The sequence below is a fragment of the Poecilia latipinna genome, unplaced genomic scaffold (genome assembly GCF_001443285.1).
Source record: "Poecilia latipinna isolate Pla-1442-1.1 unplaced genomic scaffold, P_latipinna-1.0 Scaffold14, whole genome shotgun sequence".
NCBI classification, from domain to species: domain Eukaryota; kingdom Metazoa; phylum Chordata; class Actinopteri; order Cyprinodontiformes; family Poeciliidae; genus Poecilia; species Poecilia latipinna.
In genome coordinates, this window is record NW_015112630.1 from 380,722 (window position 1) to 401,427 (window position 20,706).

The following is a 20,706-nucleotide window of genomic DNA, read 5'->3' on the forward strand; positions in this document are numbered from 1 at the left end:
AAAAAAAAAAAAAAAAAAAAAAAAAAAAAAGGATTAATAATATCCTTTCCTCATGCACTGGACAGGCACCACTCAGTAACTAAATGCCATGCAAGATAGAAAAATAGACTGCAAACTCACAAGACAAAGAAATCAGAGCTCATTTCCACAGGAGAGGTTGATTTCACTTCAATGTTTTATTTCAGATTTTTCTAAAGATGTGGAAATAGCAACAAAAAAGTAAGAACGGAGAGCTGTAACCAAGACAACAGTAACAACATGAGCAGAGAGCCACTGAGGTTTCCAGTCCCTTCAACCCAACTCTACTGCCCTCTACAGGACAGACATCTTGCTTCTTTTTTTTCCCTCTCCCGCAAACCGCATTGATCTGTGCGCCCCCTGGTGCTCTGTGTGTGTATGTGTAACTGTGTGCCATGTGGCTCTCCTCCCAGTCCCACAGTCTGCAGTTTCTCGGCCCTCCACGCCCTCCTATTAGAAGCCCCCCCGGTGCTTCCGGAGCCGTCCACTGCAGTGGTTGAAATCAGCGGAGGCTGAAGTTGCCGCCGCCCCTCTGACACAGAGAAAGAGGCACTGTGTAGTTTTCTTTGTAAATTTAAATCTACAGTTCAAGTGTGCCTGTCTGGACTCAGCCCTGGACCGTCGAAAGATCTATAGGCAAGAGGGGGATCACAACATCCCCTCAGCACTTTGCTTTGTTATGTCAACCCTCGTGGTTTAGTTTTATCGTTGCCAAATCCCTTCACTCGTGTGCACTAACGGGTCTGCACGCTCTGCCCCCCGCCCCCATTATACACGGAATGAGGACGAGCGCCGTTAGGATTTTGTATTTGGCACCAGACTTGGTTTACCCCTTCCCACTCTTACACTGGTCAGCCATTTTCTGATTCTAGATCACTCCCCTTCTGTTCCATCCATCAAACCAAATTTTAAATAAAAAATAAAACTAGAAGAACTTCCCCCTCTTGTTACGTCTTATCAGGAAACAAAACCAAACTTTATGGAAAAACTTAAGTTTTTATTTCTTTTTTTTTCCAAATTCAAGGCACAATGTCTATCAATATTCCGATCTGTCCATCTTTGCTCTGCATGAACACTGCTTCGCATGAACTACAGGACTGTCTGCTCGCACGCCTGCGGTTCACATCTCTCGTCGGTTCTGCTAACACCGAGACACGTCCGATTTTTTTTTGGTGGAGAGAGCAACGGCCCAGTCCAAACCAGTGATAAACAATGAACAGAATTAACATTAAACAAAAAGGACACAAAGAAAGTCAACCGTTAAAAAAAATAATAAAGTCTTGTCCTGTTTGTGTTTTCAGTATCTTGAGAAATATGCACCAGCTCTCGTTTGGCAAGCTAGTTGAGTTTTTAAATAAGCACTAAGTACTGATAGATAGGATAGCATACACCGTTAACGTGTGGTTTTAAGTAGATGCGTTTGTCGATTTTCTTTTTTTTGTTTTTTTAGTTTTTTATACTTTTTCCATCTCATAGTATGAACTCAGGTATTTTGTCAGGTACTTTTCATCTCTTAAGGTTTAAGTTAATGCAAGCAGGGACACAGTTTGCCATGGAGTCTTGCTTGAGACTTGGGTTCGCGAGGGAGTGGGGGCTCGTCTCCTTATGAGACCCCGTTGACCAAAGTCGGTGTCTCTTTGCTAGGAGAACGCTTTGAGGGCGTTCGCTCCTCCTTCTTTGCACTGGTTCCGTTCTCCTGTGAATGGGAGAGAAATGTTGAGATTCAGCACAAACCAATCTTGGAAGCTCTGTGTTAGAGATGCAACAACAAATCAGCTGTTGACCAGAGACAGAAGATTTTCAGCTTTGTCAACCCTCATCAGCACCTAACCAGTTAGAAACTAAAAAATGTGACATGGAGGCATCGTTTTTAGTGCCAACAATGCCGCTTGATGTGGAAATTACTGTAGGAAGAACTCTCAAAGTTGGCTGTTTTCAAAATCAGTGAGATACTCACTATAGTGGCATAGCAGAAGAAATACTACCATCTGCAGGTGAAGTTAGTCAAATTTGCAATAATCTCATTATTAAACCCGTCACAATGATGGCATGTCAGGGCCATTGTAGATAGAAAAAACAAAGTAAATTTCAGCCAGAAAATTCTGAACTTAGCTAAGTTTAAAAAGTCAAAGAGCTTCGACTAAAACTCAGAAAAATTTTCCAGTTATTTTGAAAAAATGTCTGGAATTAATCTCAAAATTTGTGATTTTTTTTGGCGGAAATTAACTCTATGTGCAATGGCTCTGATACGCAGTAAGTAATTAATCAGATGATAAATTAAAATGAGCTCGATCATTTCCATTCTGATTAATATTTTTTGAAGGACAATTTTGTTTAGTGAGCCTTCATAAGCCATTTTATTTATGGTTTAAGTTGTGTGTGGTTTTTACTTATTTTTTGAACAATTTCTCTTTTCATTTTGACCTAAAGAAAAGCTGGAATCAGAAGTTCATTGGTTAACAAAAGATTGAAAATGAGTCCCAGAACTCTGATTGGTGTGTCTATGCATTTACCTTGGGTTCAGGTCCAGAGTGGTTCTCCTTCTGAGGCAGGTTCTGTCGGCTCTGGGACTCAGGACGGGATATGTAGTCAGCTACGGTCACTGAAAGACATCAAACTGTCAGCTGGAACACTCAGAGGGAGTGTGTGTTGATTCCCTAGAGAGCGCTGCTGCTCACCACTTTCTCCCGGCTGTCTGTCACGACTGGCCGACCCTCCCTCTGGCCGGCTGCCACGGTTACGGCGCCGGCGGCTTCGGTTGCGACGCTGAGGTCGAGCTTCATCGTCTAATCATCAAATCGGCAAAAACTGATTAAGTTCTGGAGAAGTTTTACTTTCAGCCGTCTGCGACACACCAGGTGGTTCTCACCTAGTCCGTTCTCACTGGGGCCGGCCTGATTGTCCGACTCTGTGGCGGCGTCCATCACGCTGGGCTCCTGGTCATTACGGCGCCGGCGGGAGCGTCTGTGGCGGTCCCCCGCCATGCCCTCACTGAGGTCGGCGTCTGCAAGCTCGCCCTCTCCCTCCAGCAGAGCGTACGGGTTGCTGTCTGGATCCCTCAGAACTGACAAGATCACAAATATGACTCAACATTTTTATCATTTGTCTAAGTTAATTCAATAAATAGTGTATGAAATGAAAATCCATATTCTGCAGAACTACCAAGTGACATTTCACACACGCATATGTAAAAAAAGGGGGAAAAATGGTATCTGACAGAATCAGAATTGACAGGTTAGGTTTTTTTTAAGCTCGGTGCACTCCTACTCATCACACATAGCCTTATTACAACATAAATGATTCAAAGTGGAAAACTCCACATATTACAACATAAACTTCAACATAATTTCTTTTACTACACAGTTATTTATTTAATATATTTAGGCATACTAGCACCTGATTGTGATGAAAAATTATTTTATTTTTAAAATTTTTGACAAATTGTAGAGAGAGAAAAAAATCCTGTCTGTCTCTTCCAACTCTGAACATCTAAACTTCATCTGTAAACGTCTGTTTTATGTCCAAAATCTGTGGACATCCATTCATAAATTTTGCCAATTAGATTTAGAGCTGGACTTTGGCCAACCTTAGTATAAATGCTCCCATCTAAACCAGTCCATTATAGCTCTGTCTGTGTGTTTATGGTCACTGAGCCTCCAGCACCGTCACAAGTGTTTTTCAGCTTCCAACTGGTTGTCTTCCAAACCAAGTACATTCATATTCAAAAAATAATATGAATTCTGATGACATTCATCAGATTAAAAGTATATTTTGACCAATTACAACCTATATTAAGCATAATAGCTACATTTATTTTAAAGAAAAATTTTATTGGTCTGATTTTAATTAATATTTTAATTTTAAATTTGCTATTTTAATTAAATGTAAGTGAAAAACCAGAACAGAAATAAAGACTTTCAAACATCCATCTGTGTGTAGTCAGTCTATTTACTATGTTTCATTTAGTGTTAAAGTTCCTAAAATAAATTAACTTTTCAATAACATTCTCATTTATTGAATGGGTCTGTACATTTTACATTCTTTTGACAAAGGTTCTCCTCTTCCATAGAAGCCAGATTTCTTCTACATGAGCCTTGGCTCTGCAGCTCCTCCAGAGTTACTAGGGCGATTGCCTTGAAAAGAGCAATGAAATGTAACATACCTGAGCTAATTGAGTTGGAGGGCTTGGCTGCGGGGCCACCACGACCCCGTCCCGAGTTTGCACCTCGGCCCCTGCCTCCCCGCCTGGAGCCTCTCTCGTCCCCACCGATGCCACGGGGCCTCAGTTCGCGGTCGTTGACGTCCTCCGATTCGGAAGCATTTGATAGTTCGGAGTTTGTGCCTGGGAACAAAAATCAAACATTTATTAACAAAAACAAATGTGTTTTTTTTTAAATAATCAGCTGTAAATCTACAGGGAAAACACTGTTGCATCATATCCAAGTGAAGTGTTTTTGTTCCTTCCATCTCACCGTATCCAGAGTACTGGGTGTTGGAGGCTCTTCGTCCTCGGCCACGCCCGCCGTACGTACGCGAGGCGTGGAGAGAGTTGCTACTCTCGTCCGTCATGTAACCTTTCTCCCGGTCGCCACCGGGCCCTGCGGGGCCAGCAGGCCGGCTGGGGGCCGCGCGGTATCCCACCCCGATCTGACGGAGCTGCTCGTCAATCTGGAGGCGCTCGAGGCGCAGCTGCTCCACCTCCTGCAGAACATGCTGTTATCAACCTCTGTGGTATTTGCTGAACTTATTCAAATACATACTGGAGGTAAAATAAGGTAAACCTCTCTTTATTTGTTTTTAATAAATCTCACCTGTAAAAAAAAAAAAACTAGTTGTTTATTTCTTTGCATTTTCTCATATTCCCCAGTAGGTGGCAGTAACGCAAAAATATTTATAGTCAAATGACTGTTTCCAAGTCTTTAACAAGTCTGAATGAGAACTTTTTACTCCCCAGGTTTTACTCCTTAGAGCAGAACAAACACTAGAAACAAGATGCTTTCATTGTGTTTGTCACTACAGAGATACTTTCTGGACCTGAAGGCAGAAGGAAGTGGGCAGCAGTTCTCTAATGGGAGTGTGACAGCTGACTCCACCAATGACAGCTGGATCCTTATGGGAGGTGAGGGGGAAAAGAGGCAGGGCAGGGGGGGCTTGGAGTTATCTTTGGAAGCTGAGGGTCTGGATAGCCTGTAACCTACACCCTGGTGCACCCTGTAGCCGGCCCCACAGAGAGGAGCTATTTATAAAAGCTCATGAGGTAAGGCCAAAACCAGACTATCAGCAGCTTCCCTCCTGGGGCTTCAGGCCAGCAGGAGACAGGTGACGGGTCTGCAGGCTCACCACTAACAGACTAGTAAGGGAACGCAGTCAGAGTGAAAGAAGTAAACCCCCTGATGCAAACTCAGATATGAGAACAAGGAATGTGCCATTTGAAAATTTAGGCCTATATAGATATCTGATATATACATTGTCATAAGAACATAAGAATAAAGTCATATAACAATGAAGTCGTAACAATACAAGAATGAGGTCGTAGCAACAATATGACAAAAATGTCATAAGATTACAAGAATAAAGTTAAACAAAGTCACATTACCTGAATAAAGATGCAATAAAAGTAAATATTACCAGAATAAAGTTATAATATTAAGTCAAGTTTATTTGTGTACCATATTTCAGCAACAAGGCAGTCCTAAGTGTTTTACATTATAAAATCAGTTGACTATGACATAAGCAATAAACATGATATTTTGCGAAATGTCAACTATTATTGCCAAAATAAGATTCTAATAATACAAGAATACAGTCATAATATTAGAAGAATGAAGTAGTCATTTTATAATAACTTCCACACAAAAAATTAAATATTAAAATGAGGAATGTTGAGCATCTTGTGAAGTTAATAGTTTGCTGTTGGTTTTACAGATGGGACATACTTCATTTTTGTCATCAGTAGCAGCAGTTTGAAGTGATTGCACAAACTGCTGTGTCTATTTTGAAGGAAACCACACAGACTAGACCAGCTGCTCACGTCTCATCGTAAATATCACAACTGAGATCTCAAAATAACTTTGATTGTAATTTTACGACTTTTTTCTGGTAATATTTCATCTTTATTCTACTAATTTGTGGAACACCCTCTGCTGATAGTCATTGGGTGATTTAGGTTTGTTTAAAGATTTCTTCCAAGTTTGCTGAATAACAGCATCCCCACAGTAATATGCTGCCACCTCCATGTTTCACAGTGCAGATGTGTTCACATTGATTGAGGTTAGCTTTGGACCACGCAGAGTTTTTCCATCTACTGTATTTAAGAGAGACAAACTGGATGAACCAACCTGCAGGTAGGAGACATGGTACTCCAACAAGGCCTGAGCATTGCTGATGTTTTCCTTAGTTCCAACAAACACAAAGGGAACCATGCCCTAATGAAGCACAAACGACAAATTCAGGGTTTAATCACGGTGTCGAAAACAAAAAACAGAAACATGTAAATCCATCAACTAATAGCAACAGAACATGAGAGCCACACACTACAAATACAGCTAGCTGTGTGTTGAGAGCCGTTATAGCGGAAGCACTACTGACAGGGCAGGAGGAACAAAGAGGCAGCGTGGAGCAGCAAAGCAGAAGGAATGAGTGGGTGTCAGAGAGACGGGCCGAACGGAGCATTCACCTCTTTGCTGCTGGCAGTGTCGTCTCTGCCAGCCCCCTGCCTGCCTACCTCCTCACGGGGAAGCTTTTTGTCGTTGTCTCCCTCGATCCGGACGCGGACCACGCCCGACTTGTCCACTATCTCCTGGATGACTTTGCCGTTCTTTCCGATGACTTTGCCTGGAAGGAAACGGAAGCAAAGAGCGTCAAAAGCCATATTTGCACGGGACAAACATCATCTGGGGACGCCATGTAATAAATAAATCTCTCCACAACGTCTGCTTTTTATGTGGCGCATTTGCACAGGAGGACTGAATCCTGAGATGTCGCTGAAATTTACATCCATCTCCAAGATATGAAGTTAACAAGCTGTGTTCAGTCAACTTGAGGAATCAGGAGTCGATGTTCAAACTACTTTTCCGGCTGTGGCCACAGCTCAGTGTGCCTGCCAGCTGTATGACAGAAGTAAACCATTCTTACCGTACAGTGCAATACTTGATGGGAGCCACTATTTTGATCCAAATTCCAAAATACTTTATTGATCCCAAAGGGAGATTAAATGTTGTTGTAACTTATATTAAATCAAATTCTTCAGAGTTACTGTTGGCAGGAAAGTTCTATTGAAGCGTTTTGCATTATAAAAATAGCAAAGAATGAAAAATACTGCCATAATCAGTCCAACTACACCATCTAAAACAAGAAGTGATCAGTGTTATTACAGGACCTCAGAGTTCAGCAAAACACAGCAGGGGAATTTTTCCATAAATTACTGACATCTCCGACTGGTACAGGATTAAAAACAGACAATTTGCAATCATTACAAACAGATAAAACTAATCCCATGCAAATACGGCTAAAGCCATCAAATGATGTGAAGGTCAAGCTGCTTCACTCACCTACAAGGTTCCTGGGAACCTGGAAGTAGTCTTCTTTGAACTCCAGATATTCTCTCGCCTGCTTCACAGCCTCAGGAGTCTGAAACAAAAGTCCAGCATCAGAGAGCGTTCAGGGAGCTGCAGCTAACAGCAGCGGCCTCAGTGGGGCGCTCACCTCTCCGTAGATCCTGAAGGTGCAGCTCTCCTCCTCCAGCTCGATGGCCGTCACTCCAGGCACCTTCCTGGCCTGCTGGATGTTGGCACCGTGGGAGCCGATGGCGAGGCCCATCAGGTCCTCTCTGACTCGGACCTCTTCCTGGTACGCTGCTGCTAGTTGCTTACTGGTCTAAGAAAGGGAACCCAAACACAAGCTACATCAGGAAGACTAAAAGTGGACAGGTACGTGTCTCACTGGTTCATTTTATGCTGGTGTTCTGCTCATCAGCTCAGCCACTGACCCCAGAGGCAGTACGGCTGAAAGTCCTTGTGTTTTCCTTTTCATGTGGGCACACTGATTGCAGTATTCTGCCTGATAACCAATGTTTAAAAGCTGATTACAATTTTGTTTTTGTGTGTGAAAAGTTATTTACAATGACTCAGCATCATTGGGGGAACTACTGTTAACACGCTGGGGGCGTGTTGACAGTAGTCAGCCAGTGCCCTCTCTAGGGGACACTGGCTGATTTTCAGAGCTTTGCAGCAGCAGATAAGATCTGTGGATGAGATCGTTTTATGATCTAAACTTCAGCTGGTTGCCGATCTCCCAAAATTAAGAAAATTGGGTCAGTTTTTAGGCTAGCCGATTTATCTGTGCACTCTAAAAATCACAATCTTTGACATAAGGTTATTGGGAAACTGCTACTTCCAAGAATATGAACCAAACTGGAAAAAGAATGTTTTAGGTTTTTTAGCCCCAGATGACAGGAACAGCAGTGAATCTAACCTGTGAGTAAAAGTAAGGCCTGCTTGAAATTTCTGGAGACTAAAAGGTCCAGCATGGTGGGACTGAAGTCCATTTGTTGACACACGGTCATGTGGTTTCAACCGCTTTTGTTTCAAGACCCCCTGAGCTGAGCTCCAGTTAAACCGCTTCTGGTGTTTTGCTGTGTGTGGTTCACAGTAAACACAGCGATCATGATGAGAGGATCGACTATTACATAAGTTCATGAGTTCAGAGGAGGAAATAATGACTGATGAGCTGGAAAACGTCATCTCATTTTTCCATTTTATTGGTAAAAAAAAAAAAAAAGAATGGAAGGAGTCAGAGGAATGTTCTCTGCATCAAACCAGAACCGGGCAGAGGGATTTTAAGGTTTCAGTACGTACTTCCTGAACGTTCTCTGGCTGGAAAAAAAAAAAAAAACAGCTTTTGGAAGTTGAGAAGTTTGGCCTGGCCCCATAAATAAACACATCCGCAAAATTCAGACCAGTCACTCAATAGGATCGCATGGAGACAGGGTGAAAAGTTGAAGAAGGGGTGATGGACATGAAGCAGAGAACAAATGACAGGATTTTCATCACCCAACTGTGACAATGAGAACGGACTCGGCATGTTGGCCCAACCATGCGGAGCCCATTAGCTCACCGTGTGCAAGCCCTCTGGAAGCATTTTTATGCAAATAACTACTTAGAACCACATTGTTACCATCCTGAAGATGAAATCTAAGGCCAACAGGGACAACCTTTGTGAAATAAAATCAATGAATATTTGCTGGTAAACATTTTACCTCCAAATGTTTGGTGGCTTCTTCGTTGCGGGACATTAGGATGAGCTTGGTGCGGATGCTGCGAAAATGCATGTCACTCAGGAGTGTTGCACGCTTTACCGTTGTGTCGTTTGTGGACTTGTGGGAGGAGGGGGAGAAACAAAAACAAAAAACGGGTCAATGTTAGATCTAACAATTATATAGTTTCACAAATTAAGCAAGGGATTTTGGAATTTCCTAACCAGGACAATGAGCTCATGTGTTTGAGCGCTGTAGAAGATGCAGTTGGCTCCAATAGCTTTTCTGAAGTCTTTGTGAATGGCATCGTTTGCACATCTGACAAAAACAAGACACACACACACACACACACACACACACAAGTTAACAGCACTGCTCATTATCTACAGAAAACTGGTGAGAAATCTCAGCATCATAATAAAGCTGGACAAAAGCGGACTCACATGTCCCTCAGGTCTTCTGGGACAGGGATGGTGATCTTGTGAAACGTGTTTCGAGAGGCGGGGCTGTTGGGGTTCAGAGGCCTGATGCGCTCCGACGTGACAATCTCGTTGTATGTGGCATCGCAAGCTGCGTATTCGATTACGTAAAACTGAAACGGCACAACAGACATTTATAACAGTTATAGGGAGTAATGTTTAGTTGTTTTAGTTTAAGAAATTCAAAAAAATCCCCAGGATCAGGCAGTTAGGGTTTTATCTCCTACTATTCAGACTGCTGCTCGGTTAAGAGACTTGGACTGATTGTGGTTTTATGATGATTACTGAAATTAATGTAATTTTAAACCATCAGAGCTACAGTCAAGATTAGCCAATTAAAACCTGGTGCTCAACTACACCAGTAACTGGGAGTAGTTAAGCACCCACTTACTAAACTGTATGATTCAGATTTTTTAAGGTATTATTAAATTATCTGGCCTTTAGGGTTTAAATTGATTAATTTAACAAAGGTGAAGCTAAATCAGGGAAGCTGAGGTTTTCCACTTTGAATAAATGCCCCGATGATGGACTTCAAATTGTTAAGAACTAAATTTTTAACTGTTTGCAAATTAATCTAAAGCAAGAGTTACTTCTTCACCTCTTCTCAAACTATTGTCACACATTCACCAGCCTGAGGTCACGGCGGTCAAACGAATCAACATCTCGGTTCAAAGATACTCATTTGAGTAGGAATCAATACAAACGGTCCCGATTACATTCACCAAACTGCTGTATTTCCTCCAGCAGCAACACTGCGATAACAGAGGCTCAAAGTTCCACATCCCGCAGCGCTCTGTTCTACTGCAGTACGAATTAACGCAGGGAAATACCAGATAGTATCATTTATTTGTATCAGCAGATAATTGGCTAATGGAAGCACATGCTAAAGACAAGCAGCTATCATGAAATGAAATCACCGCAGAACTGAATCAAAATATTTTCAGAAAGAAAATTGGAACAGAATATAAATATAAAGATTAAAGGTTAATGGAAGTATAAAGATTAACACTGAGCTAAAACAAAACAGAATGTGAAACTACAATAAGGGGCAAATTTACAAAAGAAAAATAATACTGTCCAGGTTAGCTAACATTAGTTATACTAAGTGTTCTACTGTTTTGTCAAACGAAGGAAGTGAGATTTTTTAAATTTAACATTTTTATAAATAACAGCTAAATTCTCCCCTACTTATTGGTTTCTGGCCTAATTAAGGAGGCTAAAATGCTGCCACATTGTAATTAGAATTTTGGCAAATCCTGAGCCATTTAAAAAAATTATTTTTCTTAGTATCAGTATGGAATTTGAAGTTTTATTATTATGACAACCCTAAAGAAGGCCAGTTGATTCATATTCCACACATTGAAAGGATCCAAGCAGCTCCTGTAAACCTCACAGTCAGAGTTACAGCTCAGCTCATTTATATTCTGGGTACCTTCAGTTATTTGTATTGTGTGCGTTACATTTAAATTAGCGCTGGGTTTTGTATCTTGACAGCAGTAACCCAAGCAGTATAATATGTTTAAATAATAGTGAAACAACACACACTACAGGGGGTTTATGTCATTGGTGTTTTTCCAGCCTGGCATTGTGTAAACACAGACTCACTCTCATAACACCGAGCAGAAAACTGATAAAAGTCCTGCTTTTATACAGCTGGTTTAGTTCATTATTAATTATTCAACAGCATCCGATTAACATCTGCTTTCTTTTAAGTCAAATGGAAGCAGGAAGTGTATACATACTTTTTCGCCTTCACACAACTTTCTTTTAGCTTTGTTTCAAACAGATGACAGCAACAATGACAGTGAATTCTTTTGTGTCTGCAGGTTATTTTATGTTCCCACCATCCAGCCACCTACCTCCCCCTTCATCATCCTGACCCGTGCTAACCACCACCCGCACGGCTCCTGTTCGTTGGCCCTGGAGTAGACCTACAGAGACCACAGCCGCATTAGTTCAGCAGGAAGTCCAGGTGTGAGACCTGGGTTAGAACGGAGCAGCGCAGCAGTTCTCACCTCCACCTCCTCGCCTTCGCCGATGTCTTTGTGGTAGTCAGCTGGAGGAGGCAGCCGCACGTCGCTGAACGGCAGCTGTCTCTCAGGCTGCCAGCTTCAACATGACGAGACAAACAGATTTAACACAGTTCATGTTAAATACCGTCAGTTTCAGACATTTAACGTCCTGATTGCAAAGATTGCTCATTAAAATTTTAAATATTGTCAGTAATCTTATCTTGGTCTACTGTAATAAATTGTCTTTGTTGTACAACAATAAGATAATCTTTGAATTGGCTAAATATCATTTTCATTGGTATCCAATGCAGTAGTGGTGAACTGATTGCAGTTTTCTGGCCGATCACAGATCTGTAAAACACCCGACCCGCTGATGCCAATTTTGTCATAAAAAGTCATAAAAACAGAGCAACCATGCTTATGCTAGCTTAGCACTTCAGAGTTTGAATCATCAGCAGAGGCTGAACATGAGTTTATTTCAGAATATGGTGACGGGTAAATCCTTCAAATCAAATTACTGATCTTTAAAAAGCCAATTCCAATTTTGTCTAACACCAATTTTTTTTTGTTCCAGCCTGGCGTTGTGTAAACACAATTTGAAAAATTGCTAAATTAAGCAACAAAGCTACTAAGTTGGTTGAGTACTGTTGATTGCACATGTGCTGAGTGCAGACATGACCTTGTTGGCCGGTTTGTCGGCCAACTGCTTTTGGAAGAGCAAAAGAGGGCAGTGGCTGATTTTCAGACATCCTAAGAGATGGATAAAAACAGTTTCACATTAAAGTATCGCCAGATGTGCAAAAATGAAGGAAATCTGGGCCGAATTATTGGTGCACCACAATATTACAGATAGGAGACCACACTGAAATCTAGCTCATTTGTGTAGAACCTCTGATCTGGAACAACTCTTACACTTTTTAATCCATCATTTTTAAGCAACTAAAACTCCTTTAGAATTTCCCCACAGGCAACTTCTCCAACACCTCCATGTGCTCAGAGAAAGTAGAAGGACAAGAAAGGGGGCTGGGAACCATCCCAAAAATGACACTGGGCATGGTAGTACCACTCCTCCCCCCCTCCTATCTCACATACCATTGATCACTATTTTTAGAAGAGCCACACGATCTACACTCAGCCATGAGGGACCAAAGGGAAACCTGGGGGCTGGAGGGCAGTAGGTGGGTTCAGGAGGAAAGGAAGTTGTGGCAGCAGTGTGGTCGGGACAGAGACGGGAAGAGCAGGAAGGTTTTAAAATGACCTGTTCCAAGACACGTACGGACAGCTGCATCTCAGGCACAGGTGCTGAAGAGGGACATTTTAAAGGCCTAGAGCAAAGTCTTGTTACAGTCATCGGATTTCCAACTTACTCTCCTTTGAGCTTTTATTTAAAGACTACAGTTCCTTGCTAAGGCATTCATACCCCTTGGGGATTTTTTTTATATTTTGTCGTGTTACAACTACAACTTTCATTATACATCATTAACACAAATACTGTTTCTTTTTAAACAAATACAAATCTAAAAAGAAGTGTACATTTAAATTCAGACTCCTAAATGCCTCCAGAAGTCACCCAATCATCCCTGCACCATGCTGAGAGCTGATGGTTTACTACAGCACATCCAAGCATATCAATGTTAGAACGTCCTAGTCAAAGTCCAGCCCGGAATACAGTTGAGAATCTGTGACAAAGTTGAAAAGTGACGTTTAAGAATATTCTCCTTCCGGTTAGGCTGAAACTGAGCAACTCTGAAAAGAAAACGGGCACAAACTTCAGCCTGTAGATGAGCAAGTGTATGTTGAAAAAAAAAATTCTAGATGGGGTATCGGTGACAATGTCCCTGACAATGCATTAAGACAAATATATTCAGTTTAATTCTATGCTTTGTGCTCTGAGCGACATCGTACTTTATTTTACATTATATTTAGAATTCCAAATTGCACTTTTTGAACCATTTGAAAGGTTTATTACATTTTATACATGTTTGATCAAGGTAGTCAACTTAGAGAAAGAGAGAAAGAGATACAAACCCAGAGTACTCTCCCCAGTAAGGATACACACATCTATATTGAGATATATGTATATTCATAGAGAAATCTGTATCTCTCACTCTCTCTATATATGAGACATATCTCTATAGAGATATCCATGTACATGTCTACATATCTACATCTATATATCAATATCTTTATGTATAGATAGATTGATATCGATATGTAGATATATAGATATCTATATATAGAATTACATATGTATAGAGACAGATATATAGATATACAGATATCTATATATAAAGAGAGAGAGAGAGAGATCTTGCCCAGAAAGATAGATTTCAAAATTTCTCCCAATTTGTATAGGTTTAGACTTCTAAAAGGCTCTTTTTGTTCCACATTGTTTAAATTTTCTGTTTTGAATTAGAAATAAAAATCTTACAATGGATGAACATGAGTACTGATGTCCTGGCTTTTTAATATCTAAAATGTCCAATTAACAACAACAGAAGCTCTTTTTCCAATTCCCGCCAATCACTCAACCCACACGTGGCCCCACCCCATTGACTTCCTGTTTTGTCTTTGCTCTGACAGTATTTTCCTCAACAGATCTTCCTGGTATTTGAGTTTAGCACTTAGTTAACAATTTATGTCGAACATCTCATCAAGCTGTCTCATTAAGTATTTCTGTAGTTCGATATTTCCCAATTCAGGTTCCTTACATTTGGCCTGACACGTAAACTTTGCTTGACTTGTTGTGGAAATCAGTGCCCTTGGAATAACGCTGCTTTTCCAAGGAAGATACCTGTTCACCGGCTTTTGCTGGAACTGAAGCATCTTGCCCTTCGATATGTTCAGCGGAGAAATTTAGGTCAATGCAAGGTTCTGATTGAGGGATCACTTTCCAAAATGTCTTCTTTCCAAGTTATCAGGCAAAGCTGCCTGATAACTTGGTTTTTCCAACAGAGGACCGTTATTGAAGTCACTATTTTCTGTCAAAAAGGTTAGATCTATGCTATAAAATAACATGCTTATGCTCCTAATTGCACTGACTGAACAAATTAAAGTTGTGTTGAATTTACATGTTAGATGAAGCCTGTGAAGCTATTGATGTATTTAAGTGAGTTTTACTGGTGCAGTTATAAAATAAATCTGTATTTCAGTACAAATATCTGAGAATTAGAATTGTAATGCTGCATTGAAGGCAGAAGAAAATCATTTCTTGTTGTAACCTGACAAAAAGGAGAAAATTTCAGAAACCACCAAATTTATTAACCAATTATTTAATACATGTACACAGAACAGAAAGCTCACACTTACTTGTTTTCAAATACAATAGTGAGTGAGTCTTCATGGACATCTTTGATAAAACCCTGAAGAAAAACACAGAAAAGAAAAAAAAATCATCACACATGCTGTAGAAACATAAGGATCTGGACTGTATGCGTTAGATTTGTGCATGCTGACAGCTGGCTTTCAGGCCAACAGTGTGACTGCTTCTGAAACAGAGCATCTTGGGCCCTGATAGGGAGCCAAGGCGGCACGTTGCTGCTGACACCGTTCTCTGGCTGTGAATTCAGCGTTGAGTGAAAGTCACAACCGACAGCAGAGAAAATTTCCTCTCACTAACAGGATGAAAACGCCTCGGCTCTCTTCGTCTGACTGTCCGTCTGCAGCCTAAATGGCTTGTGTCAAATTCCCTGAGTAGTTTTGAGAAAGAAAAATATGTGATTCACAAATCTGTCACATCTATCACTGGGTAAAAACAGGTGGATGGGGTTTAGAGTGATACTACCATAAATGGGACTAAAGGCTCAGAAGATCCCACTTCAGTGGGAAGCAAGGAAAACTGGTGAGGACGGTTTTGGTCGGGTCATTCCGGACCGTTTCTAGGGGTGAAAAATGAACCGTTTGAAGATGTGGGGGGAGGGTCCCCACACCTCCTGGTTTCTTCAGGAGATTCCCCTGTTGCTCATATGACAGCCAATCAGAGGCAGATGGACGCTCTGGTTCTGGACGCTGGAGGTTTCTTCTGGTTACAAGGGAGCGTTCCTCGCCGCTGTCGCTACATTCTTGCTAATAGAGAATCACAACTAAGCTGAATTGTGCATGATATTTGGAAATTTTGATTATTTTCTTTATTTTAAACCCTAAAATCAAAAATAAATGTTTTTATTTTTCATTAAAAACCAAATCATATAGTATTTTCCTAAAATCTTTTAACCTTTTTTTTTTTTTTTGGACAAAGAAAATCTAATTTTGTTTGGATAATGATTTTGGGGTTGTAAAGGTTGTCAACTCCTGAGCCAGGCAGAGGTTTAAAGAAAAGCTGCTAAAGCAAATGGGGTGAATTAGCAATGATGATGTCATCCAGGACATGTGATGATGTCATCCAGGACATGTGATGATGTCATCCAGGACATGTGATGATGTCATCCAGGACATGTGATGATGTCATCCAGGACATGTCACTGTGAAATATCATCTCTGATGCCCAGATGAGCCATTATGTCATGAAACTTTCATACGACAACAGTCTTCAGTCAGAGGCCTTTCAGATTCACTGCCAGACTGGCTGCTACTGGAGATTCTTCCTGGTCACAGCGTCACCACAACTCTTTGAAGATACTTTGATAAGAGTTATAACAACATTTCATTTCTTTTGGGGTTGTTAAAGTTTTTTTTTTTTTTTTTTTTTTTGTAATTGAATAACCTGGAGTCATATTAATTTTTCTAATCACGAAACATCATTCATGTACAGTTCTAACATATCTGTGTGGTCAAGTCTGTCACCATAACAAATTTTGTTTGATGATACACTGTCCCAGAAGTTGTTGTGATAAACAATAAAATTGTTGTTTTGAGACCATTTTCAAGCTATGCAACAGTAATGGCATAATCATTCAAAAACACATTCTCAAAGATCAATACACTTGAAATTCTATTGAACATTTAACACTGGAATGGGAAGAAATTTTAAATATCCAAAATAAATAAATCAGAAACAACAAATAAAATGAATCATGAAGCCTCAAAACAAAAGTGTCCTTCAAAAACAAAAAAAAAATAAAATCATCAGACTCAAGACTAATCCAGTTTTTGGTAGAAAGAGAAAAACGATAAATCAGCAAATAAAAATTATTGATTTATTGATTATTGCGACAGGCCTCTGGATGCATTAGGAAAACCTGATCAGCTGACAGAGGCTGCAGGTGTGGATGCAGTTCCAGTGAGAAGCAGCCGTAAGTCGTGGATCTACTGATTCTTACTCTGAACCACACAGCAGAAACATTCATCAGTGAAACAATGTAGAATTCAGCACTTCTTCCAACAGCTTTTCACCAACATATTTTAAAAGAGCTGAATTACAAACTTAAGACTATAAAAAAAAAAAAAAGCATTTGTCGACGCTGAATCATTTAAGCATCCATCTCTTTGCTGCCACTTTATCTTTTGGAGCTGCAGCTGCCAGTTCCCCAGTCCCCTCAACAGATTTCAGGTGTTTTTGAAAAGGCCAACTACAGAGACGCTGTGCTACTTGAGTGACAGCAGAAGATGAGCAATTTTTTATTTTTTTTATAGTGCATCTAAGGCATTTTGGGTGGTTTACTGTCTGTTTTATCTCTAATGGGACCAGAGGAAGATGAGGACGGCTGTTTAAAATGGGGATGTCTGTTTTTGTCAGACGTATCATAGAAACAGCTGCTTTTTCTGGAGCCAGCCTCTGAAATTATTTTAATGCAGATGTGTTGGACAACAGAATTACAGCTCATGAAAATGTTTTGCTGATTGAATGACTCTCAGTTTTTGCTCAAAACAAATATGTTTTCACTCTTAGCAGCGTAGCTGAAGGTAAGACAGACTGTATTGGCTGCTGCAGCTCTAACTCCTTTTGTATCCCATGATTTGATGGTATCCCCAACAATAGAACTAAATCAAAAGTCTTCACATTCACAAATGATTAACTGGAAATGTTGCGATATTTATTATCAATGAGCCAAATGAAAACAGGGAGGAACATACTAATGTTAGCTTTGCATTTCAGAGTCTGAATGAAAACATCACCAGGGGCAACACAAGAGTTTATTGAAGAATGCAGCAGCATTTTAGAGAATAGATAGAAACAAATGTTAAAGTCAGAGGGGATCAGCCAGAGAACTGAAGTTCTCTGGCTGATCACAGATATTTAAAAACCCTTACCTGCCGATTCTGATTTAGGCCGATAGCAATTTTGTTTGTTGAACAGATACTAAATATAGATAATAAATCAGTAAGTTGGTAACAGTGGGGTGACTGTTACTAACCGGGGAAACCCAGATGTGAATTTTGCGAAGACAGATAAGATCGTTTTTTCATCGGCCAATCGCAAATTAAGAAAATCAGGGACAATTAAAACGGTGCATCCCTAGTAAAACTATGAACATTTTACAGTATTATTATCTTATTACCTAATATTATTTATGTTAACATGAAGTTGAAGCAGCAGCATATTGAGGCTGTCCTGCAGAAATTACAGGTAGGACGAAATATCCATCATCACCAGGAAAAGCAGATTGTGCCAATTCCAGAAAGTCTTTATGAGTAAGTTGGGACAGAGTCACCAGCTAGAGTTAATTTATTATAAACAGATTACATTGCTTTTAACAAAGTGTCCTGATTGGGACCATGTGTTCATTTTAAAGGACGCTGATCTGTAACAGGGACAGAAAATCATGATCATGAACAGCATTTTCAGTCGATTAATAAAAAACAACAATAACAAAAAACACCAACTAAAACGGCCAAATAATAATGTCTAGGCAGAAGACCAAATGTATGTTTAAGACAAGTACAGAAGTGGATTTGTCTTCAAAATTAATCCGTTTCAAAAATGCCGCAGGGCAAAGTAAAGTCAAGCCCTCCTGATATTATGTGACTCATGGAAAGGAGTAGAAATCTTCATCATGAAGTCAGCAACCATGTGGTTGATTAAAGCCACAAGCTCTACAACCTTCATCCTGGACAAATAACCCAAAATGTGCCAACTCACTTCCCTCATATGAGAAGTCTAAGAGTTGATCCTGAAGAAGTTGGGGTCTTCATTTTCAGCTTATTTTACACCTGCTGAATTCTACAGAGCCGGAACCCCACACACAGTGCGGGAAATTAAATGTAAACCAGTCCATGTAAAGGAGGAAAGCAGTGGAATAATGAGGGCAAATGGTTTTGGAAAGTGTTCAACCACGTCAGAGTCAAACCTGTCACCCTGTAAAACAAAAACAACAGGTGAAGCAACGTGGGAGTAAATATAGGATGGTTGCTTAAACTGTGATGTGGGCTGGCAGAGCAGCTGAAGGCTTCTAGAGAAGAGCCATGTGTGTCAGAATACCTACTGTTTGGTCTTAGAACGCAAAATTTACAGAATTAAAGGAGAAGTCAAGTTTGATATTTAATTAGATTTTTCTCTCAGTGAGTAACAGCAGCAGAGGCTTACACAGAAATGAAACAGAAAGTATTTATCTGTATAGCAACTGTTCCTCCTCAGGGCTGCCTTCTTCATTGGGAGTCAGAACACAAATATATTCTTACAGGAGCTGCACAACAGCTGGCTGCTTTTTATTAGCTTGCTCCGGGTTTAAATGCCTTCATCCCGTGTTTTCTCAATATATGGGGACTTTTTTCTTAAATATATTGAATTTATATTACCATTTGCTCATAAAGAATAGACATGAACCATGCATGCTGATGACAAGTGTACTTAGCTTCTCAGCTAAGACCAGCTAGCGGTTATCCTGAATGGAACACATCTGCTCCTCCTCCTCCTCACTAACGTTAGCTGAGAAACACTGTGCTAGCTTATCTCTCAGGAGGGGGGGAAAACAAAGCAGCCTTTCCATGAAACAAAACTTTAAAATGGGACAACAGTAAACAACCACTGCAAGCAGTTTACCTTGTAGAAGGCCCCGTTCGAGCCGCGAACCTCCACGGCCAGCCCGTCCATGCTTTTCGATAGATCCCCACGGCTGTGCTTGGCGTCCGTAACCGTTGCGACTCCCTGCGAGTCCGGAGCCGTTCCCACCCCCAGCTTCACCGGCCCTTCGCCGCTCTCCGGCAGCCTCTGGATTTCCAGTGTTTCGGGTGGAGGAGGAGAAAAAAAAAAGGTGGAGGGGGCAGAGGTGAAGGGGTTGGGGGAGATGGGTGTGATGGGTGTCACAACAAGCAACGCAACGCAGATGCTGTCCCCCCTGGCAGGCAGTTTAGTTTAGGAAGGAGTGTGTGGAGGGGGGACCGTTATTTGTTTTTGTCCAAATGTGAGATTCAGAGCTCGCGAGCTAAACGGCTCCAACGCGAGCGACTGCTGTAGTTTCGACTTGCGCGAGAAGAAGCACGCTAAATGATGTTAGCTGCTGGATAATTAGCTGGGAGGCTAGCTATCACAAGCCAGACGCCGTCAGTTTTCAGGGATGAAGCTAGCTTGGCTAGTGTCTAGTAGCCGGTTTGCGTTCTGTTAGTTGGACGTGTGGCGCAGACGCAGCATTGAGATATTTCACAGAAGTCGTCACCGGGGGTGGTTTCTTCAGCCTCTGGTGTAATTTTTCGGCGGTGTGTCTTTCTCAAATTCCGTCTGAAATGTGCAACCGCCCGGCTACTATTCCTCACCAGCCGCCCGACCCCTCAAACACACGCTGATAGAGTGAGTCGAAGAGGGTCTGAATGACCTCGAACACCCCACCCCTTCACTCGAGAACCTGCCCTAAAGAAAATATGGGTTTCCAATTGGTTAAAATGTTCGTCAATCAATCATCTTTATCAGTTATTGGCTCAGCAAATAAGGGTTGGTCTCTGAGTGGGACCAATAACTGAAGGCGATTCACATCCTAACACAATTCATTGGTTTGTTCCCGTGTCAGTTGCAATTTCACTCACACTGACCGACTCCCGTACTCCATATTACCCACTCATTGATGAGAGAGAG

The 20,706-nt window shown here is 41.0% G+C and overlaps 1 protein-coding gene across 2 annotated transcripts; it reads right to left on the minus strand.

Moving 5' to 3' along the window:
- Positions 1-1,450: 1,450 nt before the first annotated feature.
- Positions 1,451-20,471, minus strand: fxr2 (FMR1 autosomal homolog 2). 2 transcript variants are annotated; one of them, XM_015031991.1, is made up of 17 exons: positions 19,681-20,471; positions 15,072-15,124; positions 11,766-11,859; positions 11,610-11,681; positions 9,715-9,863; positions 9,496-9,589; positions 9,275-9,391; positions 7,723-7,893; positions 7,569-7,647; positions 6,743-6,852; positions 6,357-6,443; positions 4,491-4,719; positions 4,181-4,360; positions 2,888-3,082; positions 2,697-2,804; positions 2,532-2,620; positions 1,451-1,714 (listed from the first exon to the last, which is right to left on the minus strand). In XM_015031991.1, exons 1-17 carry the CDS (start codon positions 19,729-19,731, stop codon positions 1,622-1,624), a joined length of 1,971 nt encoding a protein of 656 aa, XP_014887477.1. In that variant the 5' UTR covers positions 19,732-20,471; the 3' UTR covers positions 1,451-1,621. The 2 variants fall into 2 exon arrangements, with proteins under 2 accessions (XP_014887477.1, XP_014887469.1); XM_015031983.1 differs by having other exon boundaries at positions 6,695-6,852.
- Between the last annotated feature and the right edge of the window lie 235 nt (positions 20,472-20,706).

Coding starts and splice junctions, on each gene's coding strand:
- fxr2 (XM_015031983.1), bottom strand. CDS start 19,731: ATGGACGGGCTGGCCGTGGAGGTTCGCGGCTCGAACGGGGCCTTCTAC. Junction 7,894..9,274: donor AAGCCACCAAACATTTGGAG/GTAAAATGTTTA, acceptor TCCCTTTCTTAG/ACCAGTAAGCAACTAGCAGC. Junction 2,621..2,696: donor CAGACAGCCGGGAGAAAGTG/GTGAGCAGCAGC, acceptor GATGTCTTTCAG/TGACCGTAGCTGACTACATA.